This window comes from Oncorhynchus mykiss, chromosome 18 (assembly GCF_057628025.1).
Source record: "Oncorhynchus mykiss isolate SJ-2025 chromosome 18, ASM5762802v1, whole genome shotgun sequence".
Classification (NCBI taxonomy): Eukaryota; Metazoa; Chordata; class Actinopteri; order Salmoniformes; family Salmonidae; genus Oncorhynchus; species Oncorhynchus mykiss.
This window is the reverse complement of record NC_143039.1, coordinates 14,329,223-14,355,902: the sequence shown is the minus strand read 5'-3', so window position 1 is coordinate 14,355,902 and position 26,680 is coordinate 14,329,223. Positions and strand designations below refer to the sequence as shown.

General features: G+C 46.1%; 2 protein-coding genes across 13 annotated transcripts in view; one reads left to right on the top strand and one right to left on the bottom strand.

Moving 5' to 3' along the window:
* Window positions 1–215: 215 nt before the first annotated feature.
* LOC110495418 (uncharacterized) lies at window positions 216–14,347 on the top strand. Its single transcript, XM_090207246.1, has 8 exons — window positions 216–580; window positions 723–896; window positions 3,184–3,348; window positions 4,659–5,699; window positions 8,913–9,035; window positions 11,049–11,255; window positions 13,034–13,171; window positions 13,540–14,347. Exons 1-8 carry the CDS (start codon window positions 520–522, stop codon window positions 13,692–13,694), a joined length of 2,064 nt encoding a protein of 687 aa, XP_090063372.1. The 5' UTR covers window positions 216–519; the 3' UTR covers window positions 13,695–14,347.
* The window catches only part of phka2 (phosphorylase kinase, alpha 2 (liver)), a 63,674-nt gene continuing 50,954 nt past the window's right edge, over window positions 13,961–26,680 (bottom strand). For all 12 annotated transcript variants that reach the window (XR_016488275.1, XR_016488276.1, XM_090207233.1 and 9 more), the window contains 2 exons: window positions 16,374–16,574; window positions 13,961–15,513 (listed from right to left, as the gene is read on the bottom strand). Coding sequence is in view for 10 of the 12 variants with exons in the window: in XM_090207233.1 (XP_090063359.1) it covers window positions 15,340–15,513; window positions 16,374–16,574 (375 nt within the window). In the remaining 2 variants the exon portion in view is untranslated. The remainder of the gene's footprint in view (window positions 15,514–16,373; window positions 16,575–26,680) is intronic.

Sequence of the window (26,680 nt, the reverse complement as noted above, 5' to 3'; positions counted from 1 at the left end):
AGGTGTGTGTGTGTGTATGCACATGTTTGTGCATGCATGTAGAGGTGGGTGTGTGTTTATGCACATGTTTGTGCATGCATGTAGAGGTGGGTGTGTATTGGAAGCCCCATAATTACAAAGCAATGTGTGAGCACTGTTAAACACACCTCGTACTTCTGACTGACAGGGAGGGAGGCCAAATGGCAGGACCAGCCTCTCTCAGGAGGGTCGGAGGCATTCCACAGGTCTGGTGTTCAGGATCACACACACAAACAGGACAACACACACACAGGACAACACAAAAAGGATCACATATGCACGCGAACACGCACACTCAGAACTACACGGTGCCAGAGAATCACAGATACGCAGAAAGAGAGGGAGGATGGGAGAGAAGAGTTAAGAGAGAGGGAGAGGAAGGGAGAGAGAGAGGAGTAGAGCGAGGGAGAGGAAGGGAAAGAGAGAGAAGAGAAGAGGAGGGAGAGGAAGGGAGAGAGAGAGAGAAGAGTAGAGCACCTCAGTCTGCTGCAGGGAGAGACCATGGGGGCTCTGACAGGGCTTCTCTCTACACTAGTCGCTCTGCTATTGACCCTCCCTCCAGGTCAGTCAGTCTGTCTACTGGTTTGGATTTCATCTATTGGATCTCTTATTTCTGTTTGTTTGGTAAAAAAGGACTTTTGAGATCAATGGGAACTCCTCATGGCATCAGACTGTCTTTATGTTGATCTCTGTTCTGTCTCCAGGGTCATTGGGTGAGGAATGCAGTAGTTTCAGACACGTGGAGAACGGTAGAACATTCTTCCGTTACAGCGGGCTGTATGTGGCGTTCACCTGTAACCCTGGCTATAAGATCCATGGATATAGAACCAACAGCTGTGTGTCTGGACAATGGACCAGGGAACCTCCCGTGTGTGTTGGTAAGTGACTTGAGTTTGATACATGTATTTCAAGTTACACGTCTCTCTCTCAATTTCTCAATAGCAAGGCTATGCTCACTGAGTCTGTACGTAGTCAAATCTTTTCTTACGTTTGGGTCAGTCACAGTGGTCAGGTATTCTGCCACTGTGTACTCTCTGTTTAGGGCCAAATAGCATTCTAGTTGGCTCTGTTTATTTGTGAATTCTTTCCAATGTGTCAAGTAATGATATTTTTGTTTTCTCATGATTTGCTTGGGTCTAATTGTGCTGCTGTCCTGTTTTACGTTGTACACGGAGGATATTTTTGCAGAATTCTGCATGCAGAGTCTCAATTTGGTGTTTGTCCCATTTTGTGAATTCTTGGTTGGTGAGCGGACCCCAGACCTCACAACCATAAAGGGCAATGGGCTCTATGACTGATTCAAGTATTTTTAGGCAGATCCTAATTGGTATGTTGAATTTTATGTTCCTTTTGATGGCATAGAATGCCCTTCTTGCCTTGTCTCTCAGATCGTTCACAGCTTTGTGGAAGTGACCTGTGGTCCTGATGTTTAGGGCCAGGGTATGTATAGTTTCTTGTGTGCTCTAGGGCAATGGTGTCTAGATGGAATTTGTATTTGTGGTCCTGGAAACTGGACCTTCTTTGGAACACCACATTTTTTGTCTTACTGAGATTTACTGTCAGGGCCCAGGTCTGTCAGGGCCCAGGTCTGTCAGGGCCCAGGTCTGTCAGGGCCCAGGTCTGTCAGGGCCCAGGTCTGACAGGGCCCAGGTCTGACAGGGCCCAGGTCTGACAGGGCCCAGGTCTGACAGAATCTGTGCAGAAGATCTAGGTGCTGCTGTAGGCCCTCCTTGGTTGGGGACAGATCTAGGTGCTGCTGTAGGCCCTCCTTGGTTGGGGACAGATCTAGGTGCTGCTGTAGACCCTCCTTGGTTGGGGACAGATCTAGGTGCTGCTGTAGGCCCTCCTTGGTTGGGGACAGATCTAGGTGCTGCTGTAGGCCCTCCTTGGTTGGGGACAGATCTAGGTGCTGCTGTAGGCCCTCCTTGGTTGGGGACAGATCTAGGTGCTGCTGTAGGCCCTCCTTGGTTGGGGACAGATCTAGGTGCTGCTGTAGGCCCTCCTTGGTTGGGGACAGATCTAGGTTCTGCTGTAGGCCCTCCTTGGTTGGGGACAGATCTAGGTGCTGCTGTAGGCCCTCCTTGGTTGGGGACAGATCTAGGTGCTGCTGTAGGCCCTCCTTGGTTGGGGACAGATCTAGGTGCTGCTGTAGGCCCTCCTTTGTTGGGGACAGAAGCACCAGATCATCAATAGACATTTGACTTCAGATTCTAGTAGGGTGAGGCCGGGTTCTGCAGACTGTTCTAGTGCCCGCACCAATTCGTTGATATATATGTTGAAGAGGGTGGGGCTTAAGCTGCATCCCTGTCTCACCCCACAGCCTTGTGGAAAGAAATGTGTGTGTTTTTTGCCAATTTTAACTGCACACTTGTTGTTTGTAATGTCGTATGTTTTACCCCCAACACCACTTTCCATCACTTTGTATAGCAGACCCTCATGCCAAATTGAGTCAAAGGCTTTTTTTAAATCAATTAGGGTGTGCAGGGTGAATACGTGGTCTGTCGCGGTCTGGTAATTTGGTAAAAAGCCAATTTGACATTTGCTCAGTACATTGTTTTCACTGAGGAAATGTACGAGTTGAGCTGTTAAGTCTCTCTCTCTCTCTCTCTGTCTCTCTCTCTCTCTCTCTCTCTCTCTCTCTCTCTCTCTGTCTCTCTCTGTCTCTCTCTCTCTCTGTCTCTCTCTCTCTCTGTCTCTCTCTCTCTTTCTCTGTCTCTCTCTCTCTCTCTCTCTCTGTCTCTCTCTCTCTCTGTCTCTCTCTCTCTCTCTCTCTCTCTCTCTCGCTCTCTTTCTCTCTCTCTCTCTCAATTCAAGGGGCTTTATTGGCATGGGAAATATGTGTTTGCATTGCTAAAGCAAGTGAAATGAACAAAAAGTGAACAGTAAATATTACGTATTATGTTTATATACAGTGTTGTAATGATGTGCAAATAGTTAAAATACAAAAGGGAAAATAAATAAATATAGGTTGTATTTACAATGGTGTTTGTTCTTCACTAGTTGCCCTTTTCTTGTGGCAACAGGTCACAAATCTTGCTGCTGTGATGGCACACTGTGGAATTTCACCCAGTAGATATGGGAGTTGATCAAAATTGGATTTCTCTCTCTCTTTCTTTCTCTCTTTCTCTTCTAATCTGTGTTGAATCTCCTGTGTGTTTATTCCAGCCTCTGGGTGTCCCAGCCCAGGGGATCTCCTGCAGGGGGTTACCAGTGTGACAGAGGACGGGGCCTGGGCTCTCTTCAGCTGTGATGCTGGCTACAGGCTCTATGGACACTCACTGCTCTACTGCAAGGGCCAGAACTGGAATGGCACCAAGCCTGTCTGCAAGGGTGAGAGACTTGACTTACTGACTTAGTCCTCTTTGGCCCCTTGGTGAGCGTCCACCGTGGCCCTCCACCTCTCTCTTTTCAGTGTGAGGCCTGAGCGGGAGACAGCTGTAGATTACTATCAGCATGGTATTCTACAGTAGGCTACCTCCTTCATGTGGACTAAAACATACCCTGTAATCTGATTTTCCCTGCTTTAAACGAAGGCACCGATTGATGATGTCTCCTGGTATTGATCCTCCTCTGTGCCTCTCCCCTCCTAGAGTCTGATGATGTCTCCTGGTATTGATCCTCCTCTGTGCCTCTCCCTCCTAGAGTCTGATGAAGTCTCCTGATCCTCCTCTGTGCCTCTCCCCTCCTAGAGTCTGATGATGTCTCCTGGTATTGATCCTCCTCTGTGCCTCTCCCTCCTAGAGTCTGATGATGTCTCCTGGTATTGATCCTCCTCTGTGCCTCTCCCCTCCTAGAGCCTGATGATGTCTCCTGGTATTGATCCTCCTCTGTGCCTCTCCCCTCCTAGAGTCTGATGATGTCTCCTGGTATTGATCCTCCTCAGTGCCTCTCCCTCCTAGAGTCTGATGATGTCTCCTGGTATTGATCCTCCTCTGTGCCTCTCCCCTCCTAGAGCCTGATGATGTCTCCTGGTATTGATCCTCCTCTGTGCCTCTCCCCTCCTAGAGTCTGATGATGTCTCCTGGTATTGATCCTCCTCTGTGCCTCTCCCTCCTAGAGTCTGATGATGTCTCCTGATCCTCCTCTGTGCCTCTCCCTCCTAGAGTCTGATGATGTCTCCTGGTATTGATCCTCCTCTGTGCCTCTCCCCTCCTAGAGTCTGATGATGTCTCCTGGTATTGATCCTCCTCTGTGCCTCTCCCTCCTAGAGTCTGACGATGTCTCCTGATCCTCCTCTGTGCCTCTCCCTCCTAGAGTCTGACGATGTCTCCTGATCCTCCTCTGTGCCTCTCCCCTCTTAGAGTCTGACGATGTCTCCTGATCCTCCTCTGTGCCTCTCCCCTCCTAGAGTCTGACGATGTCTCCTGGTATTGATCCTCCTCTGTGCCTCTCCCCTCTTAGAGTCTGACGATGTCTCCTGATCCTCCTCTGTGCCTCTCCCCACCTAGAGTCTGACGATGTCTCCTGATCCTCCTCTGTGCCTCTCCCTCCTAGAGTCTGATGATGTCTCCTGATCCTCCTCTGTGCCTCTCCCCTCCTAGAGTCTGATGATGTCTCCTGGTATTGATCCTCCTCTGTGCCTCTCCCCTCCTAAAGTCTGACGATGTCTCCTGATCCTCCTCTGTGCCTCTCCCTCCTAGAGTCTGATATGATGAGGTCATGGAAGCAGAAGGATCCCACCGTCCCGATGCCCAGGATCCAGAGCCAGAACCTTGCCGTGCTGTCTGCTCTGAAGAACCACCTACAGCTTCACTACAATACCATCGCTAACACCGCCTCCAAGCCCGTGTTGCTGGCCAACGCACCACCTAAAGACCCCCACACCCACCTAAAAGACCCACACTCCATAGACCGCAGCCCCAAAGCTCACCATGTGGAGGAGAATTTGAAAGACACCAGGGATCTAACAGACAGAGAAGGGGCCCCTGAGAATCCCACTAGACCTCAGGCCTCCACATCCTCCTCTGCTACTACAGAGACCATTACTTCCACATCCAGCCTGCCGGTCGCTGAAGGGTATTGGCACCAGGGGACCTCTATAGCCCAGGCTATGCAGGAGGATTCATTACCCAGGAAGGAGGTGCTGACAGGGGCCACCCAGTTGGAGCCTGGCCAGGGAGTTACGGAGCCAGCAGATGTGAGCAGCACAGACACACAGGAGCCCCATCCTCAGAGACCCACTGAGACCAGCTCCACAAGCTTCATCAACTCTGATGATGATGATGGTGGTGAAACTCATCGACGCAACGTGACCTCTCCGGATCGGGCATCAAACGGGTCCTCACAGGACAATGAAACCGACACAAGTGACAGTCATCACAGTGAGGCGAACGAGACGTCGTCGTCGCCATTGTCCGGCGATGATGGTGAGACGTCTGGACACAATGGGACCTCATCGTATCTCTCTTTAAACAGGTCAGACCAGCATCTTATTAAGGGTGCTACAAACACAGAGGAGCTGCCCAGGCCTGTGACCCTAAACAGGCGTCCGCTGTGCCCTTACCCTCCCCTGCCAGCTCATGGCACCTTTTACTTCCGTCCGGTAGACAACCCCGGTCCCCGGGACTACAAACACTACATCCAGTACGCCTGCTATGCAGGGTACACCCTGGCCCACGGGGATATCCACAGCTACTGTCTGCAGGCTGGACGGTGGAGTGGTCTCACCCCGGTCTGCTTGGGTAAGTCACTGCTCTATCATGCCCCATTGTGATGCCTCTCTACAGATTCTGTACTACCAAACTGAAGAGCTACAGAAAGGCCATAGAAGCTTTGTTCAGGACGTATGTTGCCGTGTTCACCTCATCGACTGTGTCCTCTGTGTTTGGGCAGGTGAGAAGTTAAGGGTCCCTGTACTTAACCCTGTTAGTTGCTGTGTAGAGATGATGTGTAGAGATGATGTGGGGAGATGATGTGTAGACGTGTATAGATGATGTGTGGAGATGATGTGTAGAGATGAGGTGGAGATGATGTGTAGAGATGATGTGTATCATTATATACTTCATCTATTTACATAATCTATACACATCATCTATACACATCATCTATACACATCATCTATACACATCATCTCCACACATCATCTCTACACATCATCTCCACCTCATCTCTACACATCATCTCTACACATCATCTCTACACATCATCTCCACACATCATCTCTACACATCATCTCCACACATCATCTATACACATAATCTCCACACATGATGTGTATAGATTGTGTGGAGATGATGTGTATAGATTATGTGTGGAGATGATGTGTATAGATTATGTAAATAGATGAAGTATATAATGATACACATCATCTATACACATCATCTCCACACATCATCTCCACACCTCTTCTCCACACATCATTTATACACATAATCTAATCACGCCATCTATACACATCTCCACAAATCATCTCCACACACATCATCTATACACATCATCTATACACATTACCACACACATCATCTATACACATCATCTATACACATCTCCACACACATCATCTATACACATCATCTATACACATCTCCACACACATCATATATACACATCATCTCTACACCATCTAGACACCTCATCTCTCTCCACACATCATCTGTACACATAATCTATACACATCGTCTCGACACCTCATCGATACACATCATCTCCACACATCATCTCCACACATCTCTACACATCATCTCCACACACAATCTATACACATCATGTGTGGAGATGAGGTGTATAGATGATGTGTATAGATTATGTGTGGAGATGAGGTGTCTAGACGATGTGTAGAGATGATGTGTGGAGATGATGTGTGGAGATGAGGTGTGGAGATGAGGTGTCTAGATTATGTGTGGAGATGAGGTATGGAGATGAGGTATGGAGATGAGGTGTATAGATTATGTGTGGAGATGAGGTGTCTAGATGGTGTGGAGATGATGTGTATCGATGAGGTGTCGAGACGATGTGTAGAGATGATGTGTGGAGATGATGTGTATAGATTGTGTGGAGATGAGGTGTGGAGATGTGGATAGATGATGTGTGTGGAGATAAGTATAGATGATGTGCATAGATGTGTTAGGAGAGAAAGAGGTAATGAAAGGAGACATGTGCAGCTCTCTCTGTTTTCTACATTATTACCTCAGTGACATCAGAATATCTGTTACACGCATCATCTCTCACTAACTGACTAACTGAGTGACTGACCAGGAAGTCAGTGCTGTGCTTGGTAGACTGTGGCAGCCGGTCCCAATTCACTTCTTTCCCCTTCCTCTTGGAACTAACTCTTTGATGGGTAGGGAGTGGATTGGGACCAGCTGTGTCTGTTGGAAGACAGTCCTGTTTTAAATTGCTGGGGGTCAGTGAAGGTAAAGTCTAAATGCAGGAGTGGCCAACACTACTCCTGGAGAGTCACCCTCCTCCAGGGTCTTTATTCCAGCCCTACTCCTGGAGAGTAACCCTCCTGCAGGGTCTTTATTCCAGCCCTACTCCTGGAGAACTACCCTCCTGCAGGGTCTTTATTCCAGCCCTACTCCTGGAGAGTCACCCTCCTGCAAGGTCTTTATTCCAGCCCTACTCCTGGAGAGTCACCCTCCTGCAGGGTCTTTATTCCAGCCCTACTCCTGGAGAGTCACCCTCCTCCAGGGTCTTTATTCCAGCCCTACTCCTGGAGAGTCACCCTCCTCCAAGGTCTTTATTCCAGCCCTACTCCTGAGAGTTACCCTCCTGCAGGGTCTTTATTCCAGCCCTACTCCTAGAGAACTACCCTCCTGCAGGGTCTTTATTCCAGCCCTACTCCTGGAGAACTACCCTCCTGCAGGGTCTTTATTCCAGCCCTACTCCTGGAGAGTCACCCTCCTCCAGGGTCTTTATTCCAGCCCTACTCCTGAGAGTCACCCTCCTGCAGGGTCTTTATTCCAGCCCTACTCCTAGAGAACTACCCTCCTGCAGGGTCTTTATTCCAGCCCTACTCCTGAGAGTCACCCTCCTCCAGGGTCTTTATTCCAGCCCTATTCCTAGAGAACTACCCTCCTGCAGGGTCTTTATTCCAGCCCTACTCCTGAGAGTCACCCTCCTCCAGGGTCTTTATTCCAGCCCTACTCCTGAGGAGTAACCCTCCTCCAGGGTCTTTATTCCAGCCCTACTCCTGGAGAGTCACCCTCCTCCAGGGTCTTTATTCCAGCCCTACTCCTGAGAGTCACCCTCCTGCAGGGTCTTTATTCCAGCCCTACTCCTAGAGAACTACCCTCCTGCAGGGTCTTTATTCCAGCCCTACTCCTGGAGAGTCACCCTCCTCCAGGGTCTTTATTCCAGCCCTACTCCTGGAGAGTCACCCTCCTCCAGGGTCTTTATTCCAGCCCTACTCCTGGAGAGTAACCCTCCTCCAGGGTCTTTATTCCAGCCCTACTCCTGGAGAGTAACCCTCCTCCAGGGTCTTTATTCTAGCCCTACTCCTGGAGAGTAACCCTCCTGCAGGGTCTTTATTCCAGCCCTACTCCTGGAGAGTAACCCTCCTGCAGGGTCTTTATTCCAGCCCTACTCCTGGAGAGTCACCCTCCTGCAGGGTCTTTATTCCAGCCCTACTCCTGGAGAGTCACCCTCCTGCAGGGACTTTATTCCAGCCCTATCATAACACATACAGCCTGCACACCTGCTATAGTCCTATACAGAGTCCCAATCACCTTTAATCACCAAGCACATTTACATGTACCAAACATTTGATCTGGTGAAATGTTACCAGACAATAAACAGAATATACAGACAGACCATACAGACAGGATATACAGACAGGATATACAGACAGACCATACAGACAGACAGGATATACAGACAGGATATACACAAACAAAATGTTATACAGACATGAGATACTGACTCTCCCATCTCTAACCTCTGACCTCTAACCCTAGAAGTGACCCCCTGCGCCCTGAACAACGGAGGCTGTTCCCAGCTGTGTAGTGTGAACCAGGAACAAGCTCAGTGTCACTGCAGACCAGGCTTCATCCTGTTAGAGGATCACCGTACCTGTAGAGGTCAGTCAAACAATCGACCGAGACGAGAGACGTGTGTTTGAACCCAGGGTCTCCTGTGCGACACCAGACCGTGTTCGCCCATTGCGCTAAAGCCATAGCAAGTACTCAAGGAACGTGTTTCACTGAAACAACTGGTGCAAGAGCTACTACACATGTACCATGCTTTGTGGTAGAAATAAGTAGTTCACTTTATGAGCCCAAAACCCCTAGTCAGTGTTGTGTTTGTGCTCTTCCTTGTTGGGGGAGATCAAATGTCTTGTTTTTGTTGCCTTGACTACCCAAGATGTCTTCCTCCACAGTCTCTGACTAGCCAAGATGTCTTCCTCCAGTCTCTGACTAGCCAAGATGTCTTCCTCCACAGTCTCTGACTAGCCAAGATGTCTTCCTCCAGTCTCTGACTAGCCAAGATGTCTTCCTCCACAGTCTCTGACTAGCCAAGATGTCTTCTGTCCACAGTCTCTGACTAGCCAAGATGTCTTCTGTCCACAGTCTCTGACTAGCCAAGATGTCTTCTGTCCACAGTCTCTGACTAGCCAAGATGTCTTCTGTCCACAGTCTCTGACTAGCCAAGATGTCTTCTGTCCACAGTCTCTGACTAGCCAAGATGTCTTCCTCCACAGTCTTCCTCCATAAAGAACAGCTGTAGTGTCTGCACCAACAGGGTCTACAATGTGATCACGATGCCCTCTAAATTCAATGATGTTTTTACAGCCTGAGAATCCTCCATTTAGAGCTATACATTCTTGATCCAAAACATCTTTAACACTCTGATCACAAGGCAGCACTGCAGAGGAACAAGCTACAGCCTGAGGAAAGACCCCGTTAATATATGTTTTATGATCTCTGTTCCACGGTGCACCTACAAAGTAGTCTCTTGTGACAGCTGGACATTTGGTTTTGGGTGTCGAGTCAATAACTTGGGTCAAATTATCCACCTTAAAAGGTTGAAATTGGCTTCTGTTAAAAAAAAAGTGTTTATCAGTTGAGTAAATACTTTCTCACTCTTTCTATTTTCCCTCAACAGTTTATTTCCAGGTAGTAACCCATCATTTGCGTCTCAGAATAAAGCACTACCATGATTCACTGTCTATAGACAGGTGGTTGAATGAACAGGTGGTTTTCTCCTGTAGACAGAGTTGACTAGCACAACATGCTATATATAATCTGTCTGACTCAGTCAGGCATACCATACAGCAGAGATAAATATTCATTTACACATTCCTATAGGACAGTGGTGGTGTAAACACACACACACACACACACCTATACATCTACACACACACACACCTACACATCTACACACACACCTACACATCTACACACACACACACATCTACATACACACACACACACACCTACACATCTACACACACACACCTACACATCTACACACACACACCTACACATCTACACACACACACACACCTACACATCTACACACACACCTACACATCTACACACACACACATCTACATACACACACACACACACACACACACACAGCTCTCCTGGGAAAGAGCAGGAGCTCAACTAGCAGGTACAGTAGTTGATATATCTTCCTGAGTTGTTTTCCACACACTGCAGCTTCCTCTATAAAGCAGATGTTTTTCAACCCAGTCTGTTAGTCTCTGTATTTGTCATATTGAAACCAGCCCACTGAGACCAGGGCTGCCGATCCAATCAGTGAAACAGAAGAGGTGGATGTTAGCGAACACATACTGTTGTCGCAGCAGAACGCTGAACACGGACACGATCAAAACAAAAGGCCATCGTCACACATCACCTTTGTCGTTTCATGAAAGCCAACGGTGCATGCCTGGTCTCCATGGTAATGAGGTGTGCCAGAGCGAGACAGAGAGAATCAAAGCGAGACAGAGCTGCTCTACTCTTTCATCTCGGGGCCTTTGTGACATCAGCATCAGACAGGCCACTTTCCTAATTGTGTGTGTTCCTGTGCGTACGCACGAACGTGTGTTTTAAACACATACCTGTGTGTGTGTGTCCTCGGTGCAGATGTGGATGAGTGTGTGGAGGGCCAGCAGCAACAGCGCTGCCAGCAGACCTGCGTCAACACCTTCGGCTCGTTCCGCTGCTCTTGCCCCTACGGACACACCCTGGCTGGGGACGGAAGGGCCTGTGTGGCTGAGTGTCCCACAGGGTACAGAAAACAACCGTCAACCCCGATACCTGGAGGAAACCTGTCCAGAAAGGAGTGTGTAGGTAGGAGACACTGGGATGCCGTAGGTTTAGCAGAAATGAATAGAATGCCAGAATTTTTAATTAGACTAGTGGAACATCTCTCTCTCTTAATTACCCTCGCGTAAATCTAATTAGCATAATCCTCCCATTAAAAATCCATCAATTTATGCTAGAGACATCTCAATGCACCACATCAGCCGATGTCACACTTCTGCGGTGAAAGGTGACAGAGCTAGAGCGGTGTTTGTCAGGCCATGAGGCATCCCGAAAATCACTCTCTCAAAATATTGTCTGTAGGGCCTCCCGGGTGGCGCAGTGGTTAAGGGCGCTGTACTGCAGCGCCAGCTGTGCCACCAGAGACTCTGGGTTCGTGCCCAGGCTCTGTCGCAACCGGCCTTCGTCTCTCCCGAGCCCGTACGGGAGTTGTAGATAGTAGCTACTAACAATTGGATACCACGAAATTGGGGGTGAAAAAAAAAAATATATATATATATATATATATATATTGTCTGTAGCGTCCGAACATCTCTATGGAAAGATTAGACTCAAGAACATGATGGGGTTCTCCCTTTTGCTCTCCCTTTTGCATCTTGGGACACTTCTGAAGTTGGTACAGACGATCTGCCAACTTCTGTCTGTCGCATCCAAACTGTTTGGGCTACACACTAATATGACCCCTCTGTGGAAAGGTCAGACTCTCACAAACACGTATTTTGATCTACAACGCTCACAAGACTCTTATGAAGGGTCCCTAGTACCAGTTTAAAAAATTTATGGAAGTATACAATACCAGCGAAAAGTTTGGACACCTCATTCAAGGGTTTTTCTTTATTTGTACTATTTTCTACATTGTAGAATAATAGTGAAGACATCAAAACTATGAAATAACACAAATGGAATAATGTAGTAACCAAAAAAAGTTGTAAAAAATCTAAATGTATTTTAGATTTTAGATTGTTCAAAGTACCCACCCTTTGCCTTGATGACAGCTTTGCACACTCTTGACATTCTCTCAAGCAGCTTCATGAAGAATGCTTTTCCAATGGTCTTGAAGGAGTTCCCACATATGCTGAGCACTGCTTTTCCTTCACTCTGCAGTCCAACTCATCCCAAACCATCTCAATTGGGTTGAGTTCGGGTGATTGTGGAGGCCAGGTCATCTGATGCAGCACTCCATCACTCTCCTTCTTAGTCAAATTGCCCTTACACAGCCTGGAGGTGAGTTTTGGGTCATTGTCCTGTTAGTAATTGTCCCACTAAGGCCAAACCACATGGGATGGCGTATTGCTGCAGAATGCTATGGTAGCCATGCTGGTTAAGTGTGCCTTCAAGACTGTTGGAAAAGCATTCCAGATGAAGCTGGTTGAGAGAATGTCAAGTGTGTGCAAAGCTGTCATGAAGGCAAAGGGTGGCAACTATGAAGAATCTGAAATATAAAATATATTTTTTATTTGTTTAACACTTTTTTGTTTAGCTCATGATTCCATTGTTATTTCATAGTTTTGATGTCTCCACTATTATTGTACAATGTAGAAAATAGTAAAAAATAAAGAAAAACCCTGGAATGAGGAGGTATGTCCAAACTTTTGACTGGTACTGTATATATTTTATACTTCAAGTGGTCTTAAAATTCAAAAATAAAATAACTAAATGATCCTTGGTAATGACATTCTTAAAACAATTCCACGTAGCTTAGTGGAATCAATAGAAAATAGATACAACAATGTCATTCAGCAAACAGAATGCGTATGGCAATCAGGTTGTCTTCAACTGCTGGAATGACACTGATCCTTTTACAGACATCAATGAATGTGAGGAGCCAGAGGTCAGTGTACCTGGACACAGGTGTCAGTGGAAGTGTGTGAACCTGCCTGGCTCCCACCGCTGTATCTGTCCCAGAGGCTACAAACTGTCCTCAGACAGACACCACTGCAGAGGTGAGATGAATACACATCCATACTAACACGCACACTAACACACACACACACACACACACACACACACACACACACACACACACACACTAACACACACACACACACACACACACACACACACACACACACACACACACACACACACACACACACACACACACACACACACACACACACACACACACACACACACACACACACACACACACACACACACACACACACACACACACACACACACACACACACACACACACACACCCACACGACATAAATTGATCAAAACGGAAGTCTTTGACAAATCTACGATCACAAATCACTTCCGATGATATTTCCCTGACCAGGCCTTTGCCCTGTTTCATCAACAGATATCAACGAGTGCAGCCGTAAGAATGGTGGCTGCTCTCACCTGTGCCTGAACCATAAAGGAAGTCACCAGTGTTCCTGTCCTGCCTCTCACCGCCTCTCCCCCTACAGTAGGAAGAAGTGTCAGCCAAGGAAAGAACAGCAGAGTAATGTGTAGCAGAGATCGTGTGGAGACCCTTTAAATATCATTTATTCCATTGCTTCTACACCATCCCTCTGTTCGGCCCTTGAACAATGACTTCTACAATTGAATCTACATTTTGTCAGGCCTTAGATGTATTTTTTGTCAAATCATTACTGAGAACAGTATAAAAACTATTAAAATATTATTGTCACATCCAGAACATATCTGTAACATTGAATAGAGGCTTGGACTGCATATTACAGACATTATAGCTGAAGAGAAACCAGAAGAACACGTTATTAGTTTAGGGATTTAATTGACGGCATTTCAATATATTTCCCTCAAATGATTACATGTTGTTTTACAAGGTAGTGGGAATGAATGAGTAAAAACATAAGGAAAACATGGTGGCAGACACTGTGATAATTGATTAGTAGAATTGATCCCCTTCAAAATGTCCTCAACTTGGTCCATGTGTCAAAATGTCCTCAACTGCAGACTTATAACATGGTCATGTCCATAGGAATATCAAATGTAATTTTTTGATTAAAAGTGACAGTATTAATTGTACTTTAGTCTGTTACATAAACAGTCATAGTACTTTGTTAAAAATACATTATTTCTATGTATCCACTATATTTATTGTCTCTTTTTAAATATATAAAATAAAGTTAGACACAAAAACAGAACTGTTTCAGCCTCAGTCGTCCTTAACTGCAGAACAGATTCTCCCTTCCCTTATGGTCTCAACTGTAAGCCTGCTGGGATGCTAATGTCTAACACACAGTGTTGTACTGAATGACTACGGCTATAAAAGGCTGAAATATGGCATGAACCACTGTTGGACTGATTCAACCATGTTATATATATAATCACATTGTCATTATTTTACTTCACAGATAAACATACACATTAGCAGCTATGAAGGCATTGCTGACATGCTCCGGGTACATATGGATAAATGCACAGTATTTGTGACACATACAGTGGTGATGATGAACCACACCTCAGATAACATGACAGGTAAATGTCGTTGTACAGTGGGATGAAAGGTACAGTCAGCTGCAGTACTTCAACACAGGATCACATAGTAACTTCTGGATAGGTTTATAACCCCACAACACAGGGTGAGACTGATACAATAGAGGAGGGTTAGGTGAAATACACTCATTATATCATATTAGATCGTTTTAAACAACTCCGTCTGATTTACACATATATATTAAATGTTAAAATTATAAATAATTTTAGTACTGCGTGTCGTCCAACACTCAAAATAAAAAACAAACATTTATTTAATTATAATTAATTATATATTTAATTTTAAACCTGCTATATTATTGATTATAATCAATCAATTAGCTGCAATAAAACTCCTTTGAGTAGAGTGTGTGTTGTGAATATCTTAGTCGTAGGTCATAGGTCAATCCCCATCCAACTTCCTACCTAAGTCTAGTTCACCCCCTTCTCTCTGAAGTGTGCACTCATTCACTTCAAGAATTCAATCCAATGATTTTAAATCATCCTTAAAATGGGAGTGAACGAGTGTACACTTGGGGAGAATTGGAACTAGGAAGTAGTATTTTGTTCCACACTATATATATATTACTTGACTACTCTCTTGATAGCTGCCTGCGAGGCCAGGGAGAGTGCTCTACATCCAACCCAGTCTGATACCTCATTGCATGAGACAGGTAGACTGTGGCAGGAAGTCTTGTAGGTATGTGACCACAGCCTTGGAGAGGTAGGTCATGGTACCATAGCTGCCACTAGGGGCGCTGTCATAGAAGAAGTGACATATCCCCGTGGCTGGATCCTTCTCCAGGAAGTACTCGTTGGCTCCATGGGTCCTCTGGAACATAGAGGACATGTCTGATAGGTAGATACAGATCATGTTGTCTATAGTTAGAGAATAGGTCTTACTACAAACTGAGAAAGGGGGCTCGGATCCCACTTCTGACACCATGTTATGTTATGATAGTCATATGGACGAGTCAGGCAGAGACACGTGACTCTAGTTAACATGATAATATGGCATATTACACAATTAACCCTTTACAGGACATTACTTTCTAGTGACATTACACATTAACCCTTTACAGGACATTACTTTCTAGTGACCATTACACATTAACCCTTTACTTTCTAGTGACCATTATACATTAACCCTTTACTTTCTAGTGACCATTACACATTAACCCTTTACAGGACATTACTTTCTAGTGACAAGTACACATTAACCCTTTACAGGACATTACTTTCTAGTGACCATTACACATTAACCCTTTACAGGACATTACTTTCTAGTGACCATTACACATTAACCCTTTACTTTCTAGTGACCATTATACATTAACCCTTTACAGGACATTACTTTCTAGTGACCATTACACATTAACCCTTTACAGGACATTACTTTCTAGTGACCATTACACAATTAACCCTTTACAGGACATTACTTTCTAGTGACCATTACACAATTAACCCTTTACACTTTCTAGTGACCATCTCTGTGGCCTTGTGGGAATAGTTTCCACCCTGAGATTGGAAGCGTGGGGGTTCGATCCCCGGTCGAGTCAAACCAAACACTTTAAAATGGGACCCGATGCGTCTCTGCCTGCAGATGTTCCAGAGGGTGTAGTTACTCGTACATCACGCTATAGAAACAGGAAATAGGCTCCTGCCCTATGGGCCGTTCTGGCTCAGACTTACCTGGTCCTGTAAGAAGAGGTCATTGGCCATGTGTACGATGCGGTCGATCAGGATGATTCCTCCGATGTTGTCCACATCCATGTCAGCCACCAGCGTCAGCACCATCACAGCCTCCACCAGCAGCTGTCTGTACTCTGGCTGGGGGACGTGGTTCAGAACAGACTCCACGTGCACCGCAAACTTGATCTCGCCTTCTGTCATCTGGCAGGCAGGGACATGACGTCAGAGTCAGAACGCTTTCCCAGACACAGATGGAATCTCCATCAAGGGATCTGTCTGTGCCAATCACAATGTCTGAAAGGAAATCTTATTTCCTACTATTATAGGAAGCTACATTTGTTCTAAATGGGAAACACTGAGAGATGTTCCTTGATGCCGTGCTGCTGTTTGGGAGTCTAGGGGGGTTACTGCACATTATAAATGGAGTTGTAAAAAGGGCTATATAAATACCATTTGATCAATCTATTGATTTGACTACATACCTCTCTGGTAGTGGAGCACGTATCTATCTATAGACAGACTGACACTACATACCTCTCTGGTAGTGGAGCACGTATCTATCTATTGACAGACTGACACTACATACCTCTCTGGTAGTGGAGGAAGGCAGCACGTATCCATCTATAGACAGACTGACACTACATACCTCTCTGGTAGTGGAGCACGTATCTATCTATAGACAGACTGACACTACATACCTCTCTGGTAGTGGAGCACATATCCATCTATAGACAGACCGTGACACTACATACCTCTCTGGTAGTGGAGGAAGGCAGCACGTATCCATCTATAGACAGACTGACACTACATACCTCTCTGGTAGTGGAGCACGTATCCATCTATAGACAGACTGACACTACATACCTCTCTGGTAGTGGAGCACGTATCTATCTATAGACAGACTAACACTACATACCTCTCTGGTAGTGGAGGAAGGCAGCACGTATCCATCTATAGACAGACTGACACTACATACCTCTCTGGTAGTGGAGGAAGGCAGCACGTATCCATCTATAGACAGACTGACACTACATACCTCTCTGGTAGTGCAGCACGTATCCATCTATAGACAGACTAACACTACATACCTCTCTGGTAGTGGAGGAAGACAGCACATATCCATCTATAGACAGACCGTGACACTACATACCTCTCTGGTAGTGGAGCACGTATCCATCTATAGACAGACTGACACTACATACCTCTCTGGTAGTGGAGCACGTATCTATCTATAGACAGACTGACACTACATACCTCTCTGGTAGTGGAGCACGTATCCATCTATAGACAGACTGACACTACATACCTCTCTGGTAGTGGAGCACGTATCCATCTATAGACAGACTGACACTACATACCTCTCTGGTAGTGGAGCACGTATCCATCTATAGACAGACTGACACTACATACCTCTCTGGTAGTGGAGCACGTATCCATCTATAGACAGACTGACACTACATACCTCTCTGGTAGTGGAGCACGTATCCATCTATAGACAGACTAACACTACATACCTCTCTGGTAGTGGAGCACGTATCCATCTATAGACAGACTGACACTACATACCTCTCTGGTAGTGGAGCACGTATCTATCTATAGACAGACTAACACTACATACCTCTCTGGTAGTGGAGGAAGGCAGCACGTATCCATCTATAGACAGACTGACACTACATACCTCTCTGGTAGTGGAGGAAGGCAGCACGTATCCATCTATAGACAGACTGACACTACATACCTCTCTGGTAGTGCAGCACGTATCCATCTATAGACAGACTAACACTACATACCTCTCTGGTAGTGGAGGAAGACAGCACATATCCATCTATAGACAGACCGTGACACTACATACCTCTCTGGTAGTGGAGCACGTATCCATCTATAGACAGACTGACACTACATACCTCTCTGGTAGTGGAGCACGTATCTATCTATAGACAGACTGACACTACATACCTCTCTGGTAGTGGAGCACGTATCCATCTATAGACAGACTGACACTACATACCTCTCTGGTAGTGGAGCACGTATCCATCTATAGACAGACTGACACTACATACCTCTCTGGTAGTGGAGCACGTATCCATCTATAGACAGACTGACACTACATACCTCTCTGGTAGTGGAGCACGTATCCATCTATAGACAGACTGACACTACATACCTCTCTGGTAGTGGAGCACGTATCCATCTATAGACAGACTAACACTACATACCTCTCTGGTAGTGGAGCACGTATCCATCTATAGACAGACTGACACTACATACCTCTCTGGTAGTGGAGGAAGGCAGCACGTATCCATCTATAGACAGACTGACACTACATACCTCTCTGGTAGTGGAGCACGTATCCATCTATAGACAGACTGACACTACATACCTCTCTGGTAGTAGAGCACGTATCCATCTATAGACAGACAGACACTACATACCTCTCTGGTAGTGGAGCACGTATCCATCTATAGACAGACTGACACTACATACCTCTCTGGTAGTGGAGCACGTATCTATCTATAGACAGACTGACACTACATACCTCTCTGGTAGTGGAGGAAGGCAGCACGTATCCATCTATAGACAGACTGACACTACATACCTCTGGTAGTGGAGGAAGACAGCACGTATCCATCTATAGACAGACTGACACTACATACCTCTCTGGTAGTGGAGCACGTATCCATCTATAGACAGACTGACACTACATACCTCTCTGGTAGTGGAGCACGTATCCATCTATAGACAGACTGACACTACATACCTCTCTGGTAGTGCAGCACGTATCCATCTATAGACAGACTAACACTACATACCTCTCTGGTAGTGGAGCACGTATCCATCTATAGACAGACTGACACTACATACCTCTCTGGTAGTGGAGGAAGACAGCACGTATCCATCTATAGACAGACTGACACTACATACCTCTCTGGTAGTGGAGCACATATCTATCTATAGACAGACTGACACTACATACCTCTCTGGTAGTGGAGCACGTATCCATCTATAGACAGACTGACACTACATACCTCTCTGGTAGTGGAGCACGTATCTATCTATAGACAGACTGACACTACATACCTCTTGGTAGTGGAGCACGTATCCATCTATAGACAGACTGACACTACATACCTCTCTGGTAGTGCAGCACGTATCCATCTTTAGACAGACTGACACTACATACCTCTCTGGTAGTGGAGCACGTATCTATCTATAGACAGACTGACACTACATACCTCTCTGGTAGTGGAGCACGTATCTATCTATAGACAGACTGACACTACATACCTCTCTGGTAGTGGAGCACGTATCCATCTATAGACAGACTGACACTACATACCTCTCTGGTAGTGGAGCACGTATCTATCTATAGACAGACTGACACTACATACCTCTCTGGTAGTGGAGCACGTATCCATCTATAGACAGACTGACACTACATACCTCTCTGGTAGTGGAGCACGTATCCATCTATAGACAGACTGACACTACATACCTCTCTGGTAGTGGAGCACGTATCCATCTATAGACAGACTGACACTACATACCTCTCTGGTAGTGGAGCACGTATCTATCTATAGACAGACTGACACTACATACCTCTCTGGTAGTGGAGCACGTATCCATCTATAGACAGACTGACACTACATACCTCTCTGGTAGTGGAGCACGTATCCATCTATAGACAGACTGACACTACATACCTCTCTGGTAGTGGAGCACGTATCCATCTATAGACAGACTGACACTACATACCTCTCTGGTAGTGGAGCACGTATCCATCTATAGACAGACTGACACTACATACCTCTCTGGTAGTAGAGCACGTATCCATCTATAGACAGACTGACACTACATACCTCTCTGGTAGTGCAGCACGTATCCATCTATAGACAGACTGACACTACATACCTCTCTGGTAGTGGAGCACGTATCTATCTATAGACAGACTGACACTACATACCTCTCTGGTAGTGGAGCACGTATCCATCTATAGACAGACTGTGACACTACATACCTCTCTGGTAGTGGAGCACGTATCCATCTATAGACAGACTGACACTACATACCTCTCTGGTAGTGGAGCACGTATCTATCTATAGACAGACTGACACTACATACCTCTCTGGTAGTGGAGCACGTATCCATCTATAGACAGACTGACACTACATACCTCTCTGGTAGTGGAGCACGTATCCATCTATAGACAGACTGACACTACATACCTCTCTGGTAGTGGAGGAAGGCAGCACGTATCCATCTATAGACAGACTGACACTACATACCTCTCTGGTAGTGGAGCACGTATCCATCTATAGACAGACTGACACTACATACCTCTCTGGTAGTGGAGGAAGGCAGCACGTATCCATCTATAGACAGACTGACACTACATACCTCTCTGGTAGTGCAGCACGTATCCATCTATAGACAGACTGACACTACATACCTCTCTGGTAGTGCAGCACGTATCCATCTATAGACAGACTGACACTACATACCTCTCTGGTAGTGCAGCACGTATCCATCTATAGACAGACTGACACTACATACCTCTCTGGTAGTGGAGGAAGGCAGCACGTATCCATCTATAGACAGACTGACACTACATACCTCTCTGGTAGTGGAGCACGTATCCATCTATAGACAGACTGACACTACATACCTCTCTGGTAGTGGAGCACGTATCCATCTATAGACAGACTGACACTACATACCTCTCTGGTAGTGGAGCACGTATCCATCTATAGACAGACTGACACTACATACCTCTCTGGTAGTGGAGCACGTATCCATCTATAGACAGACCGTGACACTACATACCTCTCTGGTAGTGGAGCACGTATCCATCTATAGACAGACTGACACTACATACCTCTCTGGTAGTGGAGCACGTATCCATCTATAGACAGACTGACACTACATACCTCTCTGGTAGTGGAGCACGTATCTATCTATAGACAGACTGACACTACATACCTCTCTGGTAGTGGAGCACGTATCCATCTATAGACAGACTGACACTACATACCTCTCTGGTAGTGGAGCACGTATCCATCTATAGACAGACTGACACTACATACCTCTCTGGTAGTGGAGGAAGGCAGCACGTATCCATCTATAGACAGACTGACACTACATACCTCTCTGGTAGTGGAGCACGTATCCATCTATAGACAGACTGACACTACATACCTCTCTGGTAGTGGAGCACGTATCCATCTATAGACAGACTGACACTACATACCTCTCTGGTAGTGGAGGAAGGCAGCACGTATCCATCTATAGACAGACTGACACTACATACCTCTCTGGTAGTGCAGCACGTATCCATCTATAGACAGACTGACACTACATACCTCTCTGGTAGTGCAGCACGTATCCATCTATAGACAGACTGACACTACATACCTCTCTGGTAGTGGAGGAAGGCAGCACGTATCCATCTATAGACAGACTGACACTACATACCTCTCTGGTAGTGGAGCACGTATCCATCTATAGACAGACTGACACTACATACCTCTCTGGTAGTGGAGCACGTATCCATCTATAGACAGACTGACACTACATACCTCTCTGGTAGTGGAGCACGTATCCATCTATAGACAGACTGACACTACATACCTCTCTGGTAGTGGAGCACGTATCCATCTATAGACAGACCGTGACACTACATACCTCTCTGGTAGTGGAGCACGTATCCATCTATAGACAGACTGACACTACATACCTCTCTGGTAGTGGAGCACGTATCCATCTATAGACAGACTGACACTACATACCTCTCTGGTAGTGGAGCACGTATCTATCTATAGACAGACTGACACTACATACCTCTCTGGTAGTGGAGCACGTATCCATCTATAGACAGACTGACACTACATACCTCTCTGGTAGTGGAGCACGTATCCATCTATAGACAGACTGACACTACATACCTCTCTGGTAGTGGAGGAAGGCAGCACGTATCCATCTATAGACAGACTGACACTACATACCTCTCTGGTAGTGGAGCACGTATCCATCTATAGACAGACTGACACTACATACCTCTCTGGTAGTGGAGCACGTATCCATCTATAGACAGACTGACACTACATACCTCTCTGGTAGTGGAGGAAGGCAGCACGTATCCATCTATAGACAGACTGACACTACATACCTCTCTGGTAGTGCAGCACGTATCCATCTATAGACAGACTGACACTACATACCTCTCTGGTAGTGCAGCACGTATCCATCTATAGACAGACTGACACTACATACCTCTCTGGTAGTGGAGGAAGGCAGCACGTATCCATCTATAGACAGACTGACACTACATACCTCTCTGGTAGTGGAGCACGTATCCATCTATAGACAGACTGACACTACATACCTCTCTGGTAGTGGAGCACGTATCCATCTATAGACAGACTGACACTACATACCTCTCTGGTAGTGGAGCACGTATCCATCTATAGACAGACTGACACTACATACCTCTCTGGTAGTGGAGCACGTATCCATCTATAGACAGACCGTGACACTACATACCTCTCTGGTAGTGGAGCACGTATCCATCTATAGACAGACTGACACTACATACCTCTCTGGTAGTGGAGCACGTATCCATCTATAGACAGACTGACACTACATACCTCTCTGGTAGTGGAGCACGTATCTATCTATAGACAGACTGACACTACATACCTCTCTGGTAGTGGAGCACGTATCCATCTATAGACAGACTGACACTACATACCTCTCTGGTAGTGGAGCACGTATCCATCTATAGACAGACTGACACTACATACCTCTCTGGTAGTGGAGCACGTATCCATCTATAGACAGACTGACACTACATACCTCTCTGGTAGTGGAGCACGTATCTATCTATAGACAGACTGACACTACATACCTCTCTGGTAGTGGAGCACGTATCCATCTATAGACAGACTGACACTACATACCTCTCTGGTAGTGGAGCACGTATCCATCTATAGACAGACTGACACTACATACCTCTCTGGTAGTGGAGCACGTATCCATCTATAGACAGACTGACACTACATACCTCTCTGGTAGTGGAGCACGTATCCATCTATAGACAGACTGACACTACATACCTCTCTGGTAGTAGAGCACGTATCCATCTATAGACAGACTGACACTACATACCTCTCTGGTAGTGCAGCACGTATCCATCTATAGACAGACTGACACTACATACCTCTCTGGTAGTGGAGCACGTATCTATCTATAGACAGACTGACACTACATACCTCTCTGGTAGTGGAGCACGTATCCATCTATAGACAGACTGTGACACTACATACCTCTCTGGTAGTGGAGCACGTATCCATCTATTGACAGACTGACACTACATACCTCTCTGGTAGTGGAGCACGTATCTATCTATAGACAGACTGACACTACATACCTCTCTGGTAGTGGAGCACGTATCCATCTATAGACAGACTGACACTACATACCTCTCTGGTAGTGGAGCACGTATCCATCTATAGACAGACTGACACTACATACCTCTCTGGTAGTGGAGGAAGGCAGCACGTATCCATCTATAGACAGACTGACACTACATACCTCTCTGGTAGTGGAGCACGTATCCATCTATAGACAGACTGACACTACATACCTCTCTGGTAGTGGAGGAAGGCAGCACGTATCCATCTATAGACAGACTGACACTACATACCTCTCTGGTAGTGCAGCACGTATCCATCTATAGACAGACTGACACTACATACCTCTCTGGTAGTGCAGCACGTATCCATCTATAGACAGACTGACACTACATACCTCTCTGGTAGTGCAGCACGTATCCATCTATAGACAGACTGACACTACATACCTCTCTGGTAGTGGAGGAAGGCAGCACGTATCCATCTATAGACAGACTGACACTACATACCTCTCTGGTAGTGGAGCACGTATCCATCTATAGACAGACTGACACTACATACCTCTCTGGTAGTGGAGCACGTATCCATCTATAGACAGACTGACACTACATACCTCTCTGGTAGTGGAGCACGTATCCATCTATAGACAGACTGACACTACATACCTCTCTGGTAGTGGAGCACGTATCCATCTATAGACAGACCGTGACACTACATACCTCTCTGGTAGTGGAGCACGTATCCATCTATAGACAGACTGACACTACATACCTCTCTGGTAGTGGAGCACGTATCCATCTATAGACAGACTGACACTACATACCTCTCTGGTAGTGGAGCACGTATCTATCTATAGACAGACTGACACTACATACCTCTCTGGTAGTGGAGCACGTATCCATCTATAGACAGACTGACACTACATACCTCTCTGGTAGTGGAGCACGTATCCATCTATAGACAGACTGACACTACATACCTCTCTGGTAGTGGAGGAAGGCAGCACGTATCCATCTATAGACAGACTGACACTACATACCTCTCTGGTAGTGGAGCACGTATCCATCTATAGACAGACTGACACTACATACCTCTCTGGTAGTGGAGCACGTATCCATCTATAGACAGACTGACACTACATACCTCTCTGGTAGTGGAGGAAGGCAGCACGTATCCATCTATAGACAGACTGACACTACATACCTCTCTGGTAGTGCAGCACGTATCCATCTATAGACAGACTGACACTACATACCTCTCTGGTAGTGCAGCACGTATCCATCTATAGACAGACTGACACTACATACCTCTCTGGTAGTGGAGGAAGGCAGCACGTATCCATCTATAGACAGACTGACACTACATACCTCTCTGGTAGTGGAGCACGTATCCATCTATAGACAGACTGACACTACATACCTCTCTGGTAGTGGAGCACGTATCCATCTATAGACAGACTGACACTACATACCTCTCTGGTAGTGGAGCACGTATCCATCTATAGACAGACTGACACTACATACCTCTCTGGTAGTGGAGCACGTATCCATCTATAGACAGACCGTGACACTACATACCTCTCTGGTAGTGGAGCACGTATCCATCTATAGACAGACTGACACTACATACCTCTCTGGTAGTGGAGCACGTATCCATCTATAGACAGACTGACACTACATACCTCTCTGGTAGTGGAGGAAGGCAGCACGTATCCATCTATAGACAGACTGACACTACATACCTCTCTGGTAGTGGAGCACGTATCCATCTATAGACAGACTGACACTACATACCTCTCTGGTAGTGGAGCACGTATCCATCTATAGACAGACTGACACGACATACCTCTCTGGTAGTGGAGCACGTATCCATCTATAGACAGACTGACACTACATACCTCTCTGGTAGTGGAGCACGTATCTATCTATAGACAGACTGACACTACATACCTCTCTGGTAGTGGAGCACGTATCCATCTATAGACAGACTGACACTACATACCTCTCTGGTAGTGGAGCACGTATCCATCTATAGACAGACTGACACTACATACCTCTCTGGTAGTGGAGGAAGGCAGCACGTATCCATCTATAGACAGACTGACACTACATACCTCTCTGGTAGTGGAGCACGTATCCATCTATAGACAGACTGACACTACATACCTCTCTGGTAGTGGAGCACGTATCCATCTATAGACAGACTGACACTACATACCTCTCTGGTAGTGCAGCACGTATCCATCTATAGACAGACTGACACTACATACCTCTCTGGTAGTGGAGCACGTATCTATCTATAGACAGACTGACACTACATACCTCTCTGGTAGTGGAGCACGTATCCATCTATAGACAGACTGACACTACATACCTCTCTGGTAGTGGAGCACGTATCCATCTATAGACAGACTGACACTACATACCTCTCTGGTAGTGGAGCACGTATCCATCTATAGACAGACTGACACTACATACCTCTCTGGTAGTAGAGCACGTATCCATCTATAGACAGACTGACACTACATACCTCTCTGGTAGTGCAGCACGTATCCATCTATAGACAGACTGACACTACATACCTCTCTGGTAGTGGAGCACGTATCTATCTATAGACAGACTGACACTACATACCTCTCTGGTAGTGGAGCACGTATCCATCTATAGACAGACCGTGACACTACATACCTCTCTGGTAGTGGAGCACGTATCCATCTATAGACAGACTGACACTACATACCTCTCTGGTAGTGGAGCACGTATCCATCTATAGACAGACTAACACTACATACCTCTCTGGTAGTGGAGCACGTATCCATCTATAGACAGACTGACACTACATACCTCACTGGTAGTGGAGGAAGGCAGCACGTATCCATCTATAGACAGACTGACACTACAT